The sequence below is a fragment of the Salvia hispanica genome, chromosome 2 (genome assembly GCF_023119035.1).
Source record: "Salvia hispanica cultivar TCC Black 2014 chromosome 2, UniMelb_Shisp_WGS_1.0, whole genome shotgun sequence".
NCBI classification, from domain to species: domain Eukaryota; kingdom Viridiplantae; phylum Streptophyta; class Magnoliopsida; order Lamiales; family Lamiaceae; genus Salvia; species Salvia hispanica.
In genome coordinates, this window is record NC_062966.1 from 381,647 (window position 1) to 405,238 (window position 23,592).

Below are 23,592 nucleotides of genomic sequence, written 5' to 3' on the forward strand. Positions count from 1 at the left end.
AAAGATTTGTTTTATCAATTAACATAGAAAAAATTGTAGTTTGTGTTTGCAAATTATATAATAATATGATTTTGTATCTTTAATATTATAACTGGTAGTATTAATATGAAGTACAGTATGGATAAATATAAATTAGTGTACAAAATCATATGAATATCGTGTGTTTTTCTATTGACATTGTTGGTACGATTTATTTTTAGTATTTCTATATATATTTTGTTTTAGAGTAGTGAAGATTGTGAATAATTTAAGGTTTTATATTAATTTTCTTAGAAATAAATATTTGTCATTATTATAAAGAGTGAATGTTGTATTTGTAGAGGGATTTTGTTTTTCTTATTGATTTATAAGAAAATATCTATTCATAAATATTGTATTCTCAAATATTGTACTCCCTTTGTTTCAACTAATTTAGTACTACCAAATTATGAATACATATTTGGACGTTGTATACAAAAGATTTGGCACAGAATGTCGTGCGCTGGGGATGTACTAGTAGTGTAAAAATTGCAAGATTTACGATTACTACTCCCTCCGTCCCACAAAAGATGTCGCATTTTCATTTTTGAAAAAAGTTATCTCTCACATTAATATAAAAATTATATTTTCTCTCTTCATTTAACAGATAAAACAAAATCTCCTAAAATCTCGTGTCATTTCAAAGTGTGATATCTTTTGTGGGACGGAGGGAGAAGCCCGTAGAAAAAGAATTAAAATCGGATTCTTCACCCAACCGCTCATCACATCCACTCCGAGAATTACAAATTTTGAAACTCTCTTTCCCTTTGCCAAATCAATGGCGCCGAAGAAGAAAAAAAGAGTTCCGGAGTTTCTGTGGAGTTTGTTCGGCGACCGCGCGCGGTCTCTCGCTGATACTATCTTGGATTTCATCCTTCCTCTTCCTCCGCCGGCCTCCTGCACCTACAAAGCCCACCCCCGCTGCCTCTATTGCAGCGCCGACGAAGCCATGTCGTTCCTCCTCAGATCTACCGATGACGACGACTACCGCGACCTTCTCAATCGTTGCTTTGTGGTTGTCTCCGAGGACGCCCCTCCCCCTCCCGCCTTCGATCATCACTGCCGCTGGTCGCAACTCGCGGTACGCCCCTCTCTCTGATTTTGGCGGGAAAATTAAATCATCGAAACCTATGGCACTAGTATTAATTAGGCAACACAAGTTCATTTGCACCGACGGTGTATGTATGGTTTCAGCTTGTGAGAAGAACTATTGAGTTTATACTGCATCAGCAGCCCACCACTGCAAATCTTATATGCCGCCAATATGATAAAGTAAGCGTTTCGTTACACCTAATTCGACCACTGCTTTCATAATGCTTATTGGATTTTATTGCATTTAACAGGAGGCCCAGTCTAGTCCTGCAGTTGCCCAACTCTCATCTGAAAACTGGACTCTCCTCTTAAAAAGGGTAACTGAATTACATATAGCTGCATGACTACTAGTATTATATAGGTATATCTCTACATTGTACTCACTTGATTGATGTGCTAATGAATAATGTTAGGTCGGTGATACTCTCATGATGTATTTGTTAAATCATACTTCAATATTTCTTCCTCTTCCTCTGAATGAGTACCATCAGATTTCTGGTATTTCCCTTGCCAGTTTGGGCTCCAACGTCCCAAGACTCATGCCTACGCCTAGAGCTCAGCATCATCCACAAGGTGACATTTATTGTGTGGACATTCCACGGATATCAGCAACAGAAACATTATCTTGCTTTTCTTCTGAGTAATCAAACTGTACAATCATCCTAATACTGAACAAGTCGTTATGCCTGTAGGGTCGAATTATGTTTTACAAGAGCTTCCTCAAACACAAACTGAACGTAACTCTAACCAAAATACTGTTAAGCCTCGGAGGCAAATACGGGAGCATAGCTGGCAGCGTAAAAGAAAGCGCAAGCACTTGGCTCTCATGGGAATACCTTCTTTCTCCTCATCAATAGGAAATAGTAGCATTTGTGACTTATCCCTCATCTCAAGTTTAAGTCAAAATGACATTATGCCTGCAGGGTCTTCTTGCATTTCTGAAGAACTTCCTCCTATACAAATTGAAGGGAACTCTAAGAAAGATACTGTTAAGCCTCGGAAGCGTAAACGGGAGTATCGCTGGCAGCGTGAAAGAAAACGTAGACAGTTGGCTGTTTTGGGAACGCCCCCTCTGCTTCCATCTAGAGGAAGTAGTAGTACCTGTGATAACTTACCCCTTGTCTCAAGTTCAAGTCAAAATGACATGGGTGTAAGTCTTGTTGTTTTTTATAGAGCTTACATGTCATTATCTCTAGTTCTTATATTATCAACCTCAAATGAATATTGTTTTCTAGTTTGGTGCGGAGAAAAATAATTTGATTTTGTTTATTAGTAGTAGATTAATGGAGCCAAATATAGCTATTTATCCTGATCCATGATGTATGCTGTGGTGCATGTAATCATATTCAGGCGACGATAATAAGTCATTTGACCTTTTGTTTTTTTGTTTTGTAGAACATGGCTCCTTTATTTTGCAATTTGGTTTTCCAAAATCAACCAAGGATTAGTGGAAATGCTGAGATTGATAGAAAGAACATATTCTATAGGATGGAGAATTGTTCATCAATGCTGCCAAGGAAGCGTATCCTTCTTAGAATGTGCTCATATCTGTTTACTAGTGTGCATAAGTTCAGGTGGTCAGTGTATTTCATCATCTTGTACCATATGCCATACAGTGGTTAGAGTCTTACTTTTAGGTGAAGTTCATGGGATTTGGGTTTTAGTTAGTGTTTAATTTATTAGCTTGATAGTTGTGCTTTTCTTTGAATGCCTCCACTGCCTTCCAACTATTCGATGCTTACCAAAAGAAAGCTTCTTATTATAGATCTTGAATTTTTGCCCCTATTTATCTCGGATGCTCGGCCTTAACATTGAGTAGACATTTTGTATGCTCTAAGGCCTAATGATTGCGGTGCTTCCATCTTGTTCAATCATATCTTTGAAGCATTTGGTCCTGACAAAATTAATGGGAGCACACCATGCTGTCACACCGAAGATGGTTCTACCGTCAATTCCACCTGTTTGTAAGCAACTGCTTTTTATTTATGTTATACGGAGTGTATGAATTTACTGTTACTTACTCTGGAATCTAAATAATTCAGTTTTCAGATCTAATACTATTATGGAGGACAGCGTGTGTTGTGCATTTAGAACTTCATTAGAAGAATAGGATGTAATACAATCCACTACTGAAATGTTTCTGAGATCACATAGCAGAGAATACATTACTTAAGCTTGCACATATTTCACATTCTCTCAACAGGAGTGTGTGTATTTTTCTCTAGGTATCATTCCCTTAAAGTGCTTCTGAAAAAGCTTATACGCGAGACTCGATATTATAGACATGCGAGGCTGTTGGAAAAACACTGTTCTGTAGGATCCTCAAACCAAGATGCTAGTAGGGGAGCTGGCACTGGGCTTGAGGTAATATGAAATTTGCGCCTCTTGTACCCTCTAATGTTTGAGTTGAATTACAAATACTATATAAATTCTACTATCATTTAGACATATTCATCTTTATTATCAGTATATGTCTTGTTTCTAAGGAAGGAGTTCCAGATCCCTTCTGCTTGATCTTGGTAATCGTGTGGTTCATCTTTTCTCCATTAAAAGCAATTTATGTGGTCTATCCTGTTTCTGTTTCCTGTGTGGGAAGTAGGTATGTGGCTGGATGATCTTATGCATTTAAATTTGGGACTCTAAGAAACACTTAACTGTGAGCGGACTAGATGGTTTACAAAGTGATGTCAAATTGTTTCAGGTTGCGATGGTCCAAGAAGCCAATACTGCTCAAGCTGAACCGGTTTTGGGTTGTCTCAAGCATCATCAGGTAGGATCATTCATTTGGGCAATTTGTAGGAGAATAATCCCTTCACCATTGCTGGGAGAACCATCTAACTGGAGATGTCTGAGAAGAAACATCTCAAAATTCATTTCGCTACGAAGATTTGAGAAGTTCACACTGAAGGAATGTATTCATAGATTAAAAATATCCAAGTTTCCCATCTTTTCATATAAGCAAAACTCGAGATGCTGTATTGGTATCCCAGATAATTCCAGGCATGCGATCCTTGAATGTTGGATGCTTTGGGTTTTTACACATCTAGTATCACCACTGGTCCAAGCCAACTTTTATGTTACAGAAAGTGAGCATGAGAAGCAGGAGGTACTATACTATAAAAAGTCTACTTGGGAGAAGTTGATGAGAGAAAATGGGTGCATGATTGCTGGTCGGTATCGTCTACTAGATTTTGAGTCTGCTAGAAACATATTAGGGAAGAGATCTTTTGGTTTCTCTAGGTTCAGACTACTTCCCAAGAGTAATGGATTCCGAATGCTGACTAATCTTCAAGCACCGTCAAGAATACCTGTTTCCACACCTTCTAGAATTCAGCCCAATCAAAATTCATGGAGAAGAGCATCTAGCAGCCACAGAGTTCATAGGTTCTTTAAGTCTGTTAATACAGTGCTTCATGATGTGTATGCAGTGTTAAAAGGTTTACGGGAAAAGGAACCAGAAAAGATGGGCTCATCAGTTTTTAACTACAATGATGTCTACAAAAAGCTTGTGCCTTTCTTGTTCCATCTGAAAAACGGGTCAATTAGCCTGCCTGATGTATTCATGGTGGTTTCAAATGTGGCAAAAGCTTTTGACTCTGTAAATCATGAAAAATTGCTCAGTGTGATGAAGGATGCCATACGTGATGATGAATATACTTTGGAAAAGTTCACTCAAGTTGTTTGCACAGATAAGTATTTAAAGATTGAGCCTCATGTGATGTTAGCACATCAAGATATTTCCACTGCATCTACAAGAATGCAATCAAAATTTCATGTCCAATCATCGGGTAGTATTGTTCTTAAGGAGGTACTTTTCAAAAAAAAAAAATCATCTTAGTATTAAATAAGCTGGAGACTAGCAAGTCTTGCAAAATTTTGCATTTTTCTTTTTATTCTGTTTCTTTTATTACCCATTTCATGTAAAATATATGCCCAAGTTTTTGGTGTGTCAAAACCAGCTGTCAGATCTCTACCCTCTATTTTTAATGTATCTATATGCAGTCAGCTTTGGTCTACTAAAATGATTTGTCTTATATCTATAGTTACTTTTTTTGATGGCTATATTAATTTAGCCAAAGCCGAATTCAGAGAGCACCATTGCATAAAATGAGTCAGCCACAGTGCAACTATAAGATCATGTTGTGGAGTTTTTGATACTAAGAGTGGTTCTAATTCGTTCACACTGTTTTCTTTCTCATATCAGGATGCAAGCTGGAAAATAAGGAAGGAAAATATTCATTCACTTTTGGAGGAGCACATTATGCGCAACATGGTGCAGTTTAGGAACAAGTTTTATCTTCAACAAGTTGGTATACCTCAAGGGAGTGTTCTGTCAGCATTACTGGGTTCATATTATTATGGACACATGGAAAGGAATGTAATATTTCCGTTCTTGGAGAAAGCTAAGAGGACCTCATCGGTAACACAACATTCTTCTGATGGCACTTCAGTTTCAAGGGGCAACTGTCAAACTGAAATAGCTGCACCTGGTTGTGAATCTCTTCTGCTTAGATACCTTGATGATTTTCTCTTCATATCAGTTTCAAAGAGGCAGGCGTCTATGTTTTTCACCAGATTGGAAAGAGGAGTTCGTGATTATAACTGCTGCATGAATAAGGAGAAATATGGTCTAAATTTTATCATGGAAAATCAACAAGGCCAACTGTCAAACAGGCTTCATACCGGCAAAGACAATATCTCATTTCTTCAATGGAGTGGCCTCCTTGTCAACTGCTCTACATTAGAAATTCAAGCTGACTATACAAGGTTTGCCTGTTTTTTTTCTCATCAGTTGGCTTATTTTGTTGTATGTTTCCTAACATTGTTTACTCATTTACTATTTTTAGCCGGTATATATAAGCGACTCTTGTATGTTACACAGATACTTGAATCATCATATGCGTTCAACACTAACAGTATCACGTCAAGGCAAAGTGGGAAAAAACTTAAAATCAAAGTTGAGAAGTTATCTTAGGCCTAAATTCCACCCTATTTTATATGATTCCAACATCAATTCTCCAGGGGTGGTTAGACTCAACATCTATCAAAATTTTCTGCTTTGTGCCATGAAATTCATTTGCCACCTCTCCAATTTATCAATTCTACCGAAATTTCACCCCAGATTCCTGCTCAAAGCTATAGAGACTTCTCTGAGGTATGTCTCAAACTTTGTGACACAGTTTATTTCCTTTTACACTAGGCATATTGGATGTATTTCCACTTCCAGGTACATGAACAGGCTAATCAGGAGGAGGATGTATTCTTTCAAAGGTGCTGATTTTCGTCCCAGATACAATGTGAAAAGGATTGATGTGATCTGGCTGGGGTTACACGCCTACAGCCGGGTGCTGCTGAAGAAGCACTTGAGGTTCAAGAGTCTGCTTTGTTTGCTCAGGGCCAAGTTGAAGGCTTATGGTGAGGTGGAGAACATGTCGTCTGAGCTCAAATATGCTGTTGATCAAGTGCATTCTTCTGTGCTTTGGAGCATCAAATATTGATTTTGTGAGGCATGGGATGACCTCTTCTTTAGGAGGTATGTTTCTGGCGTATATCGATGCTGCAGCATCCTTTTCAGATTATGAAACTTGAAGTAAATTCACTAGGTGCTAATATGTTATGCTCTCGAGTCTCTCTTGTCAATCTTGTACATTCTCCACTAAATATTATGCCAATCGTGTAAATTTTTGCCAATTGTATGCCACTCTGCTAAATATTATGCTAATCGTGTATATTTCCACTGTGTTTCATAATGCATAAGGTGTTACTCTGTCAGTCTGTCTACAGTTGGGAATTCAAATTAGCCAAATATAAGATTAAGTGAAGTTGATGATGCTACTTGCTATACCTCTAATCTTTTGCTACTGTGTGAAAGCTGACTATAAATACTCCACTTTCTATTAGTTTAAGTGCAAAGCATCTTATTCTAGAAGATCTTTTCTGGATTTTGTTGTCATGAGTGGTGAAAACCATTCTTTTTGTAGGTCTTAGGTATCATCTATATCCATTACTTTAATATTTAGGCTGCTAATCATGCACCTAACTTGTTTCAATCAATATTTTATCATTTCTACATATTCTTGTATACTTTCATGGTCCGACCCTTGTGCCGAGTTGCAAATACAACTTTTTTACTGAATGGATTGGCTCATCTTTTGAGACTGAGACTTTCCTTGCATATTTTTGCAACTCGGGTATAAGGTCAACCATGAAGTAATTATGCTAAATCATACTTATTGCTTGTGATTTTTGCAAATTGTACTTTATATTTTGTGATACCTTGATATAGAGGGACTAGGTAGAACTTAGACTCTAATTCCTTTAGTTGTGAGATCGTCACTCCCTGCTCCGATAAGTAACCGAAAGGGGTTGACTTGAGCAAATTTTGGAAGACATTGCCCTAAAGTCAACTTGGGCAAATCTTGGAATTGAGTTAGGTTTTTTTCTTTTTGCCAAACTTCAGCATTTAAGAAGATTGGAATGAATGATCTGATTCCTACCTGCTTATATGGGTTGGGACAAATGTACGATAATTACATGAAACTGAAACCCTTTATTGCATGACTTTGTTTGGAGGTCTTCATCTTCTACTGAGAAGTCAACTGATGTTATGTCTTTGCCCTTTAGTTTGGTTAAATTAGTTCTTTAATGAAAAGGAGTAATTAACTATACAATTATAGAAACTACTGTTTACGGATTTGACTTATTCGATTTGTCAACATCACTTCGAAAAAAACACAAACTTTTAAAAGAGACACTTTCAGGTTTCAACACAATGGTTGTTTTAATTGTGTAACTTTTTTTTCCACTTTTTGTTGAGATGAGTTTAGATGCGCTCAGTTTTTTAAAATTATTTTTATTGAACTTAAAATGTCCAATTTACTTCTAATAATAAAAATAAAAACAAACAAATTTTAAGTTCTGTAATTTTTGCAATAGCGAAAAGGGCATATTCCAGAATTTGTATATTTTTCTAACAATTGACTTTACTAATTTAATTTAATGGGACAAGTCATTTTCATTATTTCACATTGAAAACAAACAAATAAATTGTGGAGATAACCGTTGAAATTGTGGTGTCAATTTATTCATGTCAAAATTAAGTGATTGGGACTAATCATCAAGAATAACACAGCTAGTATCTGGCTGCTAATAGCTACCTAGCCTACTTTTCTTCACTAATGTATATTAATATCATACTATAAATCAGTTGAGTTTGATATATTATGACTATATGTGGAATTTATCATTTTTAAAAGAATATGACTCCATTATATTACTCCTAACAAAATGCTAATATTCGAAGAGATACCTAAGTCCAATCGAATAATCTGGACTCTCACGACCTAATAATCACAAATTTGTTGATTCCACCAACTAAGCCACTAGGCATTTTATTAGTATGATACTATGTTTTTTGATAAATCAGATTAATCAATCACAACCTTGAGGATTCTTCTTGGGACCCATTTGTCCTAAAATGTAGTACTTAGTAAGTAGTAATTACATTAGCATGGGTAATCATGTTTTATGCCTTCAACTTTGAGCATTTTTTTAAAATTTACGTTCTCGTAAAAAATCCTAAATTTTGCAAAGTTCATGACCCGCTTCATACTATTATTATGGATCTGAATGGAAAACAATTTATTAGAAATGGGTCATTCACCCCTTAAAAGGCCTCATAAGGGGCGTGTTAAATTCTCTAAAAGAATGTCCACACTTATATAGATGGGGCGTGTTAAATTCTCTAAAAGAATGTCCACACTTATATAGATTAGATTGGATCATCACCAAGTCGATATGGGACAAGATATTAAAATTTTAACACGCCCCCTCACATGTGGGCCGAAATGATACATCGGACTTTCATCACGTGGTAGGCAAGAAAAGAGATAAAGAGAATAAATCTATTATCGACTTGGGCCCTGCTCTGATACCATATTAAAATGAGTCACTCATCTAATAAAAGGCCTCATAAGAGGGAGGCTTATCTATCCTTATATAGAAGAGATAGGATCATCACCAAGCCGATGTGGGACAAGATATTAGAATTTTAACACAGTTAGTATTTTTTAAGAGGAACATCAAAATTTGGCCAGAACATAATTAATCCAGTAATTAGACTCTAATCCATCTAAAAGGAAAATATTGATTGAGTTTTTGAGGAAAATTAGATAAAAACATAATTAACCCACTCGTATCCTAAAAAATGAAGGAAAATTCATAAAAAAAAATTAGGAATGATTTTATAAACATTCAGATTAACACAAAAACTATTTTACTCAATATGATAAATAAAGAAAAAAGAATGGGCTTCAGTTTAAGCAAGCTGTGTAGAGTTGTAGAGTAAAACAACCCGAAATGCGGGGCCCATAAAAAAGGCGGTTTTGCAAATAAATACGCTCACGCCCCTCATTTATAACTGTCACGCACTATTCGGGACTTCCGACACTGTCTCCACACCTTCTCCTATTGGCCCGTGGCGAACACGCTCCCCTCTCGCGAGTGATCTTTCACGATTAATCCCTTCCTTTTGTTTTGATTTTCGTTATAATTAGTTTAATTAATTTGAAGGGAATACACATGCAGAAAGTAATCGTTTATGATTAGTCGTTTTATATTAATAAAGGCGTTTAATTTTCTATATTCGATTCTAAAAAAATAATATCAGTATTAAAGGAATGAAAGAGTAGAGAAAAAAAGAATAATTTTAGAAAAAGTTATTCCCTTCGTCCCAGATTTGTAGTAACATTTTGCCATAAAAGTTGTCCCACATTTAGAATAACATTTAGAATTTACCATATTTGCATATAAAATTTTACCCCATTATTCACTAAAATTACACCCAAACGTCATTATCTATATTAAAATAAATCAAAACAAAAATAAAAAACCAAAAAGTCAAAGAGGGACCCACCTTCAACCAACTCACTTCATTTATTACACACTTCATCATCTCACTCCACTATCTCATTTCATTTATTACACACTCCATCTCTCACTTCATTAATTACACACTCCACCAATTTCTTAAAACTCGTGCCATAACTAAATGTTAATACAAATGTGGGACGGAGGGAAGTACTATTTATGTGGGACGGAGGGAATATTTTTTTATATTATTCTCTTTTATTTTACTTTTTTTTCACTTTAACTATTTATGAAGTATTAAGTAGTATTATTCTAAAATGAATGAAGAAAATAAAACGCCTCTGTTAAGGTAGAACAGATGAAGTATCATGCAAACTTTTTAGTTTATATTTTGACATGAAATTATTACTATTTCTCAAACAATTAGAGCTCGTTTGATAAGTTAGTAATGCCTAAATATAGATACTTATATGACTATTTCTAAGTGTTTGATATCATAGTTAACCTATTATGTCAGCCCGTGGTTTTCTCTATGGCCCATCCGAGCCCGCAAATTTTTCCTTAAAATACAAAGATATGTATCTCACAAATTTGGTCGGATAGCATTTCTAACTCATTTATTATGATTTATTAATATAAAATCTATATAATTTCTTGTCTACCAAACAACAACAAAAAAACCTTCATCCGAGCTTATCTTGACACGAAACCCGCATTTTTTATCTTATTTAACAAATTTTGTTATATCTCATCTTTCTTATCAAACGAGCCCTTAGTATGAACGAATTCAATACCCGTCACTACTCAAAATACGTATACAAAGCATTCAATCAAACTAATAGAATGAACTTTTATAAAAAAGAAAAGGAAGGAAAAGGGAACTTTGGAAAAGAAAAAAGTGTGATGTAAGTCAAGATGGCTAAAATGGGAAAGAATGTGTAAATAGGAAAAATGGTTGTCAAATTGCATTTTTAGACTGCCCAAAAATGTCAAATTTCAGGCATTAATCAAATGAAAAATATATTTACATTCACATTTGATATCTAGTAATTGTTAATATCTTGCTCATATGCGTCGTCAAAAATATTGAATGAATTTCAAATTGATGCATCGGATCACAATAGTTATTTTGGTACTAGTTGATTAGCTATAGCGTTGAAATAATTCCAATTTCCAACAACAAAGCACTAAACGTTTAAATGAAACATGTAAGAACATTATTAGTTCCAATGTTCTCACTTGGAACTAACTTATGAATTCTAAACATAAATAGTAAAAATCAGTGAGTTAAAAAGATCATTGTTGGCTTTAAACAAAGAATGAATGACAAATGTTGAAATGATGTGAATCTAACCATGAAGGATTGAGTCCTACTACTAATTTTGCAGTTCAAAAGGTCGATTTAATGTAGTTTTTCGTGTGATTGAATACAATGAAAAAGATCATTCTCAACATTAGAAGACAAAGAATGAAAGACAAATAAAGAAAAGAAGTGAATACAACCCAGAAGGATTGAGTCGCACCATTAATCTTGCAATTCTAAAGATCGAATTTAATGCATTTTTTCAACTAGTAGGATACAATGAAAAAGATCATTGTCGGCATCAGAAGGAGAGTGACAAAAGTGGAAAAAGTGAACTCAACCCCGGAGGATTGAGTTGCACCATTAGTTTTGTAGTTCTAAATATTGAATTTAATGTAGTTTTTCGTTGGATATGATAAATTGAAAAAGATCATTGTCGGCATCAAAAGGAGAATGACAAATGTGGAAAAGTGAATCCAGCCCCAGAGGATTGAGTCACACCATTAGTTTTGCAGTTTTAAAGGTCGAATTTAATGCAATTTTTCGTTGAATAGGATTCAGTGAAAAAGATCACTGTCGACATTAGAAGGAGAATGACGTAGCAAAAGTGAACCCAACCCTAAGGATTGAGTCGCACCATTAGTTTTACAATTATAAAGGCTGAATTTAATGCAGTTTTTCGTCGGATATGATATAATGAAAAAGATCATTATTGGCATCAGAAGGAGAAGGACAATTGTGAAAAAAGTGAACCCAACCCTGAAGAACTGAGTTGAACCTTAAGCTCAACTATAGCAAGATTGAATTTAATACAAATTTTCAATCGTTGCATCCGATAACCCTAAAGAATTGAGTTGAACCCTGAGCTCAATTATAGCAAGATTGAATTTAATACTATAATTTTTCTATCATTGCATCCGATAACCCTGATGAATTGAGCTGAACCCTAAGCTCAGTTATAATAAGATTGTATTTAATATTATAATTTCTATATCCTTATATCCAATAATAAGTTTGATCGAGCATAGCCTTCTATTTAAATCCCATTGTATAACCATGTATCCATCCAAAGCTCCAAAATATATATCCCTCTTCCACAATCCCACACCATCTCCATCAAACCCTCATCCTAAAAAAAAGCATTCATCTTAAAAACACCCACTACAGCGGCACCGTCTACAAGGTCGTCCACCGCCCCAGCGGCGGCGTCTACGCCCTCAAGGTCATCTACGGCAACCACGAGGACGCCGTGCGCAACCAGATGCGCCGCGAAATCCAGATCCTCCGCGACGTGGACCACCCCAACGTCGTGAAATGCCACAACCTCTTCGACCACAGCGGCGAGATCCAGGTCCTCCTCGAATTCATGGACAAGGGCTCCCTCGAATCCACCCACATCCCCCACGAGCAGCCCCTCTCCGACCTCGCCCGCCAGGTCCTCGCCGGATTGGCCTACCTCCACCGCCGCAAAATCGTCCACCGCGACATCAAGCCCTCCAATCTCCTAATCAATTCGCGCCGCCTCGTCAAAATCGCCGATTTTGGGGTTTCCCGCATCCTCGCGCAGACCATGGATCCCTGCAATTCCTCCGTCGGCACCATCGCCTACATGAGCCCCGAGCGGATCAACACCGATCTCAACCACGGCCAGTACGACGGCTACGCCGGCGACATCTGGAGCCTGGGCGTCAGCGTCCTCGAATTCTATTTGGGGAAATTCCCCTTCGCCGTCGGCCGGCAGGGGGACTGGGCGAGCCTCATGTGCGCGATCTGTATGTCGCAGCCGCCCGAGGCGCCGCCCTCCGCCAGCCGCGAATTTAGGGATTTCATCTCCTGCTGCCTCCAGAGGGATCCGGCCAAGAGGCTCTCCGCCGCGCAGCTGCTCAAGCATCCCTTCATCGTGCAGCACTCCTCTCCCGGGGGAGGCGGCGCCGCGGTGCATCACCAGGCAGCGGCGCACCAGCTCCTGCCGCCGCCGCCGCGCCAGCATTACTCCTCGGCTTGATTGAAGGTTTTTTTTTTTGTTTTCTTGAAAAAAGATTAAAAATTTTATGGTGTTGGAGCTTCCTTTAGTCTAAAAATGGTAGTCTTGTGGGATTAAAATCATGTTTTTTAGAAGGGAGACTGATGATTCATGTACAACAAGCCAGAAGATTAATGAATTCAATCATCAAAAACCACTTCCACCATTTTTTGTGGATTATTTGGATGCTAGTATGATAATCATTTGAAAAGAAGTTAATTTTCAATATGTATTATCATTTGGGAAAGGAAAATGAGCTATTTTTTGGTCTGAGTTATTGACACCTCTTTGTATAGGATAGATACTATGGAAAAGGGGTTTTCTTGTCTTGGTATCCTTATCTTTTTTAGTACTAAATCGAACATTATCCACAGATGATAATTCATACTATATCCCATATGCTTTGATGCCACATCTTATACACAGTAGTTGCTAATTTGCTGGTTTTAAGGTAAAGTTTATGATGAAATTTGGGGGGATTTTTTTTTTTCAGTTTTGAGCAAAGATATGTTACTTTCTTGCAAGGACAGTAGTGTATCAATAATGAAGCTATAACCCAACTCCAAAAATACACATGTTTTGTTGCAGACATGTGATCATTTGGTTTTCTTTTTTCCTCAGTTTTTTCATCAGTGGCTGTCTATTGCTTTTCCCATGTCACCTTATCTAGGACTAGGACAAAGTATCATCCATTATAAATCGAAGATTTACTATTATTGATTTTGTTGTTTTAGGAGCTTTGTTCCTCCCTTTTTTAGGCATGGTGTGATATGGAAATGTTACCAATATGTTAATCTGTTTTTATTTCCTGGGCTTGACTTTTCTCTCATGTTAGCAGTTGAAAGTTTGAGGGGTTGGCTGATTCAAAGAGAAGTGAGTCAACACACCAAAACATAAGTCTTGAAGTGTGTGTTTGAGCAAGAATTACTAGGAAACTAGGTTGTCCAAACAAGACTGCAGAAGATGAATGAAATAATTTAGAAATCTGCTTTGTCTTGTTCAATTTGACTTGGTGAATTTTATTTGCATTTGAGTCAAAGGTGGAAATGGTCTTATAAACTTATGCTTCTTGTTTCATTATCATAAGCAACAAAGAAACACGAAAACTTGTGCAAAACCATTACTCGTGAGATGGGTTGGAATTTTTTTTTTATCTAGATTCATATTTAGTTGTATATTAGTAATTCAATGGGAGGTAAGTCAAAATCTAGATCAAAACTCAACATGAGCCTTATAGTTTAAACATACACTTTATTTCATTTAAAATGATGAATATGGCAAGGATCTCAATCTCTACAATCTACATATTTTAATCCAACATTTATACAATTTTGTGCAGCATAGTCCAAGAGCCAAATATAATTTGTTTATGTTTCTTATTTCTAAGTGCTTCATTGTTACCTTCTTTACATATTAGGATTTGCCAAAATAAAATTATTGTTTTGTAGAGAGAATAAAATTTAATGCCCCACTTAATTTGTAATTGGGCCTTAATAATTGTTTTATGAAAGATCTATGAATACTACTTTAGGCCTTTCTGTTAAGATGAGAAACTATAAATATTATAGGCCCAATATTTCTTTCCCAAAATTGCTACCTCTTTCCAAAATTAATGAGATATTTTTAAATATCCTATTGTTGTAAAGATGGAGTATATGTTTATTTTGGTTTGTATGGAAATCAATATTGATTACTACTATCTTTTAAAAAAATAAAAAAAGGTTTAATATGATTAGATAGAGATGTTTTCTAAATTCTTGGTGCCAAAAAAAATTAATTAGAAATACCACAAAATTATGTAGGTTTAATAATTAATAGTATATCGATCATCACATATCTTTCCATCATTTAATGCTTAAATTTTAAACCAACGTGTGACATATCTTTCCACAAAATTATCCAGGTTTAATAGTTAAAAGAATTCAATATCAAATAATCCAATTATTGTTGTTCCACATTAACAGAGGTGTTTCATTTTCTACACTCTATTTAGAAAAATAATATTTTACTTTCGAGTAATAAATAGTTAGAGTAGAGAAAATATAAAATAAGAGATAAATTTATATTCTTTATATTATTATTTCTCTTATTTTATTTTAACTCCATTTTAATTATTTATTATTTTTTTAAAATCAGCCAAAAAAATGAAATCCGAAGAATTGAAGTGAGTATTTATTTGGTTTTAATCTAGTGGTTGCATCTTTGTCGTTGGCAGGTTTATAGTCCTCTTCAATGCCCCACCACCACCATCCAATATTTATAAATATAATTGAATTTCATATCTCTATTTATATATTAAATTTAATTATTGCACGTAATTTGCAAGAAAAAAATATACTTATTACAAATAAATCAATAGACTGCATTTCCTTTTTTCTGTTTTTTTCTAATTTATATTTAGGTCTTGAACTTTAATTTGCATAAAAAAACCAAGACCACATTTTTTCATGAACTAAAAAAAAAGATAATGAAAGGGATATGTTTGGAAGCAAGGTAAAAAATCAAACAAAAGATTAAACATTGAAACATTTAATTATTAGTAAGTAGTAGTATTAATTATGAACCTTAATGTTACACAAATAAATTACTGCATAGATATAAAGGATAGATCGAAAACCAAGTCATATTGAGAGAAAATTATACATTAGGTGCTGTTTCTTGGAACCTTCACGCTTCAAGACTGGAAATATCTAATAAATTTGCCAACTTTTCTGCTTGAAATTTTCCCTTTTCTGAGTATATAAGCTTCCATGTAAAATTTTAGCAGTCCTTTTCTTTTCTTTTCTGTTCTTTTGTGGATAAACAAGGGATATTTTGCTTCAACTAAGACAGTTTCCGAGCTCAAATCCTTTGCATCAGTAGAAAAGGCAGAAACCTACTTAATAATAAAGGTTAAAGATTCGACCTTTATCACCTGTTTCTCATTTTTTTCCCTTTGTTTTTCAAGTGGGCTGCTTCAAGGGATCCTGATCTGTGTGTTTGTGCCTACGTTTTCTTTGGGGGTATTTATCTAATCTTTGCTCTTTAATTTAAATTTTCTTGATCTGTTGACTAGGTCTGACTTGATGCAGATTCTGCAGTTTTTTGGGAATTTTTGAATAGGATATTATGTTGATTTATGTTAATTTACTGTCTGGATTCAATTATTATTGGTTTTACTGAAATCTTGCTTATTGTATTAATTCATACATTGAGCATTCTTTGCTTCTTCAAATTACATTTCCCCCTAATTTCTGATACATTTCCTATGACAATGGTTTTAAATCTAGTATTAATAAGTGAGTTTGATGCCTTATTCAAATGTTTGTTTTCCCCCTAATTTCTGATTCATTTTTATGTGAAAATGGATTAACTTAATTCATCATCTGACCTTAAGATCATTAGTTTGTTTTTTTATCAGTTCTGCAATAAGTGTTTCTGGAGATGGGATCCATTGAGGAAAAGATAGACCTTGATTCCGACGAGGAGATCCCTTTTAGAGTGCCGCAGCCAACTAATAAGATGCATTCGATGAGTTTTGAACCTTCTCGTCATATCTTGGCACACCCTCAGTTTTCTGCTTCTTGGGTTATACGAAAGGTGAATCGAGTCAGCATCCTCAGAAGTATATACATTGTCTTGATCAAAGCGAGGATCAACGTGTTGCTGCCATTTGGGCCTCTAGCTATATGTTTACATTATTTTACAAAAATGCATGTAAGTGAACAGTCATCATATCTATATGGAAAAGGGATAGTGCTGAAAATCCCTTGATGAGTGTATTTTGTGGTTTTTGATGTATATCTGCTATGTATTGTAGGGATTGGTGTTCTTCTTCAGCTTAATTGGCATTATCCCTTTGGCAGAGCGCCTTGGTTATGCTACCGAGTGAGTATCTGCTCCCCAAAATTCGTCGCTAGTCGTAATTTTCGGTTTCTGAATGAAAAACTGACGTGCTCCGCTTTTTGTGCTAGGCAACTTGCGTGTTATACAGGTCCAACTGGTACGATCCCTTTTCTGTTCGCCTTTAATTGTTCCTTAAAACTGAAGCTTGCTGCAAATTTTCAAAGGGTGCCTCAGTTGCTTATGAAAGGATCATATGAATGTATTTTTCATGTCTAAATAACTAGCTAGTAGCTCCTTTTAGGAATGGTTCCCCGTTCCCCATTCGTGGATGCCAGTTATCTTGGGAAATTGATGAACGGGCTTCGTGGATACTCAGAGTGATATCTGATTAGAGGTGGTATAGTAGTGTTTGTGAATGCGTCCTCAATATTTGAGGAAAGTTTGAATGTAAGATAGTGCTCGATATCATAGTTTCCTTCAAAATGAACGAAGCCCAAAATCTTTTCTAACATATTGAGACGAGAAATTAAAGCAAAGTGGTAATATCCCATTGGCTTGGTGATAGAACTCAGTTAGCTATATGACATGGTGTGGATGATTTTACTTTCTTATATTCGTCAATTTCCGGACTTCTATATGCCTCTCAATCACCTTTATCAGTGTGCTGACATATGCAGACTATCCAATCCAAATTTTTAAATGCTTTGCATTGTTTAATCTACAGTTGGTGGCCTTCTAAATGCTACATTTGGCAATGCTACTGAGATGATAATTTCAATTTATGCATTACAAAACGGAATGATAAGGGTTGTTCAGCAATCTTTACTGGGTTCCATCTTGTCGAATATGCTCTTGGTGCTCGGTTGCGCCTTCTTCTGCGGTGGGCTCGTTCATCACCACAAAGTCCAGCATTTCAATAAGGTGGTGATCAAATTGGATGGAGTTTTGTTTCGGTTTCCAGTTAAAAAGGGGCATTCTAGCCTGAATAAAAACTAATGCGTTTTGGGATTTTCAGGCCACTGCGCTTGTGAATTCAGGGTTACTGTTAATGGCGGTTATGTGCATATTGTTCCCGGCTGTTCTACAATTCACTCATACAGAAGCGCACAAGGGAAAGTCGGAGATGGCTCTTTCACGAGTCACCAGCTGTGTTATGTTGATTGCTTATGCGAGCTACCTTTTCTTTCAGCTCAAGAGTCAGAATAATTTGTATAGTTCTCTTGATGAGGTTCGTATTTAGTAAGCTTCTAACTTGAGTAACGTGTGGGCGTTCATTCACACACATATTCTGCATGGAGCACATTCAACGAATCTACGTGTATCTGCACTATTTGATTGCTATTTTGCTTGGTGTTTAAGCAGGTTAGGGATAATGATGAAGCTGATGATGATGAAGTCCCCGAGATTAATCCGTGGGAAGCAATCGGGTGGCTTGCTATGCTGACTCTTTGGATATCCCTTCTATCTGGATATCTTGTTGATGCAATACAGGTATCTATCAAGACACACAACACTTTCTAATTTGAGAAAATAAAAAATATGACGGCAGCTTTGACATTTCTTCAGGGAGCATCCGATTCAATGAACATGCCCGTCGCCTTTATTAGTGTTATTTTGCTGCCAATCGTTGGGAATGCTGCAGAACACGCTAGTGCTATCATGTTTGCGATGAAGGACAAGCTTGTGAGTGTTGGAATATCGTGGCCCTCTGTTTTTTTTTTTTGGTAACATTTTGTACCTTTCGTTCTTTTGACTGTTCTGTTTCCAGGACATAACTATCGGAGTAGCAATTGGGTCGTCTACTCAGATTTCAATGTTTGTAGTAAGCCTTTATAAACTTATGATTCTACATTGAGGTGGTTAAATCTGTTAAACAAACTTATGATTCTTGAATTTATGGTATTTCCAGATTCCGTTTTGTGTAATTGTCGGTTGGATTATGGGACAGCCTATGGATTTGAACTTTCAACTCTTCGAGACTGCTACACTATTCATCACAGTAGTAGTGGTGGCGTTTATGCTTCAGGTTTGTCTCTCTACAACGCCCCAGCATGTAACATTCAATTGAATTCATTCGGAGAAAGATATATGTGAAAGTCTTTGCTTCTGTCGATGCAGGAAGGTCAATCAAACTATTTCAAAGGTTTGATGCTTATTTTGTGCTATATCATCGTCGCTGCCAGTTTCTTTGTGCACATTGATCCAACAAAGGGTTAGTAGTCCTGATTAACTTTTTATGAGTTTCGCCTATGTTTTTTATTGTTCGTGTATTCTTAGATTTTATAGTCACTTTCATGAATAAATGTAGTCTGTGCAGCAGTTAGCATATCTCATGATACTTGATTATGATGTACTATTAGAGAGCGTTTGCCTAGAGTGACATGATCGTCTAGGATTGCGTATTTGAAGGATGAGATGTGGTCAAACGAGCTCAAAAATTTAATCAATCCATCAAAATCTAAGTAAACAATGAATTAGCTTGGATTATTATTTTTACCAGTCCATTCTATCACAGTATCACTAAACAAAATGCTAGGTAGTTATGAAGACAGATAATACCTCTTACTAGGGTCCGTTTGGTACATGGAATTGGAATTGGAATTGGAATTGGAATTGGGCTCCGTTCGGTACCACGGAATTGGGGCTATGGAACTGGAATTGAAGCCTTCAATTCCAAATCCGAAGTTTCATGTTTGGTAGCGCAAAATATCTGGATTTGGAATTGAATTATACAATTCCACAATTTGAATTCCATTTCATAAGTAGAAAATTGGAATTCAAAATAGTTAAAAAATGACACTTTCACACACAATCACACACACACACAGTTACACACACACACACTCACTCACTCACTCATATAAACACACACATACACACAGTCACACACATACACACAGTCACACACATACACACAGTCACGCACATACTTACACACTGTCATACACACACAGTCATACACATACATACACATACACACACACACACACATAGTTACACACTCAGAGACACACACACACACACACTACACACTCATGTGAGTGTGTGTGCATAATTTCTATAAATTCAAACTTTGTAGAATTACTTTTTGGAGTTGAGTACACTTTTGTTGTTAATAACTGAGTTCATGTACTTTCATCTATGGTAACATTAGGCCATTTTGTAAAATTTGAGTTCTTGTGATTTCAATTTTTTTGGTTAAAGTTAGGCCCTTTACTATAGTTAAAGTTATTTCAAACCGAATATTAAGTACTTGTAGAAACCACAACTCTTTTGAGCATAAACGTGGCGAGCCAACTTCCCAAAACTCATTGTTTTTATTCTGTGTGATGATGCAGAGGATGATTGAGCTGATGGAGTGGTGAAGCTCGTGATTCTTGAGAAGATTCCGAGTCCTTGTAAGAACACATACAACAGCGGTAACCTTTTGTTCGTTGGTGAGACTAATGTTCACTTGTGAAGGAGCAGTTGTGCAGCAGGTAAAACCTATACAGCCACTGGCTCTGCACTCATATGTTGTACTTTGATAGTTTTGTCACGTTTGCTCGTGCGAAACTCGTGGCCCTTCGACTAAATTTTTGGCCCTTTGTAGCTATACAGGTTGTAATCTTGGTGATTTAGATTGAATGCAAAGAATTGGAGCATGTTCTTGAATTGGATTGTCTCACAATATATTTTCACTTTGGTGAAAGTGAAAATCATCTTTTCATTTTTTATTGGATCATAGCAAATGTCCTGTGACAGGCTATATGAAATAGGGGATGAAATCTTTGAAGGTTTCTTTATTTATTTAAGATGAGCCCAAAAAAATACTACTACATGTAAACAAATGAGATGTGGGCACTTAGCCTATTGCAAAGCAAGTTATATCAATGAGATTGAGATGAGTTTCACAGCAAACAATTTGGGATGTACAAGAAATCATCTTTACATAACTCTAAAACATAATTTAAATTATTTTATCAATTTCCTACATTGGTTCACCAAAACACACATTATGAGGTTGGTTAAAGAAAAAATTAGATCAAAATTGGAAAATTATTTTATTTTGTATTATGATTATTCAATAGTATAATGCTTAAGAAAATGTGATTGTGTTCAAGAGTTAAAGATTCCGAATTTCCAAGATATAAATTAAACACTGTTCATCAAATCAAATAATAATAATAATAATAATAATAATAATAATAATAATAATAATAATAATAATAATAACTGGGCCCAAAATGTTCCTAAAATATTTTGAAACAAATATTATTATTTCAAAAAAATTGTGGATGGTGTGTATTTCCTGTTTACTTTTGAAGATATATTGGAATCAATTGTTGTAATCCTCCCAGCAGTGATTCCACAGTTGAAAATGGAATATATATTCATAATTCATAGTTTGACTTAGAGAAAAATAATTAAATGGATTTTGTGCAATATTGGCCGACCATTTCATGGTAATGACTGGTGAAGTGATAGGGTGAATAATAAATAATAATTCATCCTTTTCTTAGTGAAAGGAAAACCACTTATAGATGATAATGCTCTCTCTCTAAGGACTAACCAACATCCATAGTGGGTTGGATTTGTCACACACACACGCGTATATATGTGATATGTTTATTATATTTTGTGCTTTTGATAAGCTACTATTCTTGATGGAAAAAATATAGTACTACTACTATTGGATATATGGTTATAATGTGATAATTGGGACACTTTGCATGTAATAACATGACCATATTGACAAAATATGGTTGATGTCTATGTGAGTTTTTATCTCAATACACAAAAAATTATAAATTACTACATAAGAATCTAAGTTTGATTTATTCTTTTAATCATATCTCCAAAGTTAAATGGAATATCAATATATCGAATATTAATTTTTATGTAACATATGAATTGAATGACCTCCATAGCAAATTCAAAAGTATTAGTATAAAAAATTGTTACCTAAATGTCAATAACGATCACAAATAGTGAGTGCCATATCGATCCTCTCTTTATATATGATTATATATTTGTTTATTTATTAGGCATTTAAAAAGGATTTTGATGACAACGTCAACATTTGTAGTACAAGTTATAAATGCTACTCATATAAATATAATGATATAACTCAAATAAAAAGGAACAACTATGTTCAATTTTATAAGGTCAATATGTTAATTATACCAACTATCCTTGGACTTGAATTTCATATATAATTTGGACATATATGGTTCTGAATTTTGACTGTGGGCTGTAATGTTAATTTTTAATGCCAAATGGATCTAAAATTATTTTATTAGGTGGTCTCTGCAACCCACATGACCTGACCAATAATTTTCCAACCTACTAGAAAAATATTATGTGAAATATTATCAAAATTGTTGGTATGGTAAATATCAGTTGACATACAAGAGAGTGACAAAAGGTATTTTTGATCAAGACTTTCTCCATGAAATAGACATATATAATTAGTATTACCTATAATTCTTGGTCAACAATTCCAATCATATTTAATGAGTGATGATTTTGCCTTCAAATAAATCACTGTTGTATTCACTTTATAATTAGATTTATGCTAACAAATTTTATTAATTGTAAAATTACCGTTAAATCATTATCTTTATTGTAATTTTTAATAATTTTAAAATAGTAGTATACGATTTACTAATATAACTATTTTTCCAAATACAAAACTTGAAAGAAAAAAATGTCATTTTCTTAGACTTGGTAGAAATAATTTCTTTGGTTAGTCAATGAAGCAAATAAATGTCCAATTGTACGTGCGACACCCAATTTGATATACTTATATATATAAAGACATGACATGTGCATCTACCCATTACCCAATATATTATAATAGTAACACAAGAATCTAATTCCCAAATAATTATATACTGGAAAAAATATTTAAAAAATTGATATTGCGTTCCAAGACCCATCCACTTTTCTTTAAAAAATAATGGTAAGTTTGACAGCAAACTGGAGTATATATATGAGCTATATATATGGAGTACATGATAACTCTTTTTTACTAAAAGATGCTAAAGTCATACCCACTAAAATATATCCTTGTATTGCAAAATTGCAAGTGGCAGATGTAATAGTTTTATCCACCAAAGTATGTAAAAACATGTTCAAGAATGGTGACTCTTGATTGATTTATATGTACACTATACCAAAAATAGCATACTAAAAATGATCTATTCGACTACTTTCTCAATTCATATTTACCAAATATTATCATTAAAAATTGATACCCTAGCTAGGTCTAATAAATCAATTCACCTTATAAACAAGAAATTAATATAAAGATTCAAGTAAATTTATTATATACACAGATAATATTACTTGGAGCATCTGTGGAATGGGGGTTTTGACCTCAACCACGTAGAATACACGCTTTCTCTAATTTACAAATAACAAATAATAGAAAAAACTTATAAACATATTCCTAATAAGTACTCCCTCCGTTCCACAGTAA

General features: G+C 35.0%; 3 protein-coding genes across 9 annotated transcripts; all 3 read left to right on the forward strand.

Moving 5' to 3' along the window:
• Positions 1-758: 758 nt before the first annotated feature.
• LOC125205811 (telomerase reverse transcriptase-like) lies at positions 759-6,882 on the forward strand. Of its 3 annotated transcripts, none has more exons than XM_048104953.1 (12): positions 759-1,099; positions 1,213-1,290; positions 1,362-1,427; positions 1,524-1,683; positions 1,803-2,260; positions 2,506-2,632; positions 2,930-3,074; positions 3,336-3,474; positions 3,812-4,918; positions 5,315-5,877; positions 5,993-6,265; positions 6,338-6,882. In XM_048104953.1, the coding sequence occupies exons 1-12, from the start codon at positions 797-799 to the stop codon at positions 6,606-6,608; spliced, it is 3,690 nt and encodes a 1,229-aa protein (XP_047960910.1). In that variant the 5' UTR covers positions 759-796; the 3' UTR covers positions 6,609-6,882. The 3 variants fall into 3 exon arrangements, with proteins under 3 accessions (XP_047960910.1, XP_047960911.1, XP_047960912.1); XM_048104954.1 differs by having other exon boundaries at positions 6,350-6,882; XM_048104955.1 differs by lacking the exons at positions 759-1,099; positions 1,213-1,290 and having other exon boundaries at positions 1,376-1,427; positions 1,625-1,683.
• Positions 6,883-10,893: 4,011 nt separating this feature from the next.
• On the forward strand, positions 10,894-14,367 carry LOC125205048 (mitogen-activated protein kinase kinase 5-like). The gene is made up of 3 exons (XM_048103846.1): positions 10,894-10,916; positions 12,449-13,292; positions 14,143-14,367. Exons 1-2 carry the CDS (start codon positions 10,894-10,896, stop codon positions 13,284-13,286), a joined length of 861 nt encoding a protein of 286 aa, XP_047959803.1. The 3' UTR covers positions 13,287-13,292; positions 14,143-14,367.
• Positions 14,368-15,960: 1,593 nt separating this feature from the next.
• LOC125204091 (vacuolar cation/proton exchanger 3-like) lies at positions 15,961-20,845 on the forward strand. 5 transcript variants are annotated; one of them, XR_007173488.1, is made up of 13 exons: positions 15,964-16,306; positions 16,689-17,000; positions 17,104-17,171; positions 17,258-17,286; positions 17,854-18,050; positions 18,145-18,357; positions 18,492-18,620; positions 18,696-18,812; positions 18,898-18,951; positions 19,039-19,155; positions 19,248-19,341; positions 20,468-20,608; positions 20,722-20,845. XR_007173488.1 is itself a non-coding variant. In XM_048102644.1 (13 exons), exons 3-13 carry the CDS (start codon positions 16,728-16,730, stop codon positions 20,476-20,478), a joined length of 1,302 nt encoding a protein of 433 aa, XP_047958601.1. In that variant the 5' UTR covers positions 16,040-16,056; positions 16,252-16,306; positions 16,705-16,727; the 3' UTR covers positions 20,479-20,845. The 5 variants fall into 5 exon arrangements, 3 of the variants coding, with proteins under 3 accessions (XP_047958600.1, XP_047958599.1, XP_047958601.1); XM_048102644.1 differs by having other exon boundaries at positions 16,040-16,056; positions 16,252-16,306; positions 16,705-17,000; positions 20,468-20,845; XM_048102643.1 differs by having other exon boundaries at positions 15,964-16,195; positions 20,468-20,845.
• Positions 20,846-23,592: the final 2,747 nt, after the last annotated feature.

What these genes read in the sequence shown, in the direction of transcription:
- LOC125205048 (XM_048103846.1), top strand. Translation starts at nt 10,894, where the DNA reads ATGGCTAAAATGGGAAAGAATGT. An exon ending in GCTAAAATGGGAAAGAATGT is followed by an intron (nt 10,917 to 12,448) that starts GTAAATAGGAAA and finishes CACCCACTACAG; the next exon opens with CGGCACCGTCTACAAGGTCG.
- LOC125205811 (XM_048104953.1), top strand. Translation starts at nt 797, where the DNA reads ATGGCGCCGAAGAAGAAAAAAAGAGTTCCGGAGTTTCTGTGGAGTTTG. An exon ending in GGACTCTCCTCTTAAAAAGG is followed by an intron (nt 1,428 to 1,523) that starts GTAACTGAATTA and finishes GAATAATGTTAG; the next exon opens with GTCGGTGATACTCTCATGAT. An exon ending in GTAGTATTGTTCTTAAGGAG is followed by an intron (nt 4,919 to 5,314) that starts GTACTTTTCAAA and finishes TTCTCATATCAG; the next exon opens with GATGCAAGCTGGAAAATAAG.
- LOC125204091 (XM_048102643.1), top strand. Translation starts at nt 16,728, where the DNA reads ATGGGATCCATTGAGGAAAAGATAGACCTTGATTCCGACGAGGAGATC. An exon ending in ATTATTTTACAAAAATGCAT is followed by an intron (nt 17,001 to 17,103) that starts GTAAGTGAACAG and finishes TATGTATTGTAG; the next exon opens with GGATTGGTGTTCTTCTTCAG. An exon ending in CGCCTTGGTTATGCTACCGA is followed by an intron (nt 17,172 to 17,257) that starts GTGAGTATCTGC and finishes TTTTTGTGCTAG; the next exon opens with GCAACTTGCGTGTTATACAG.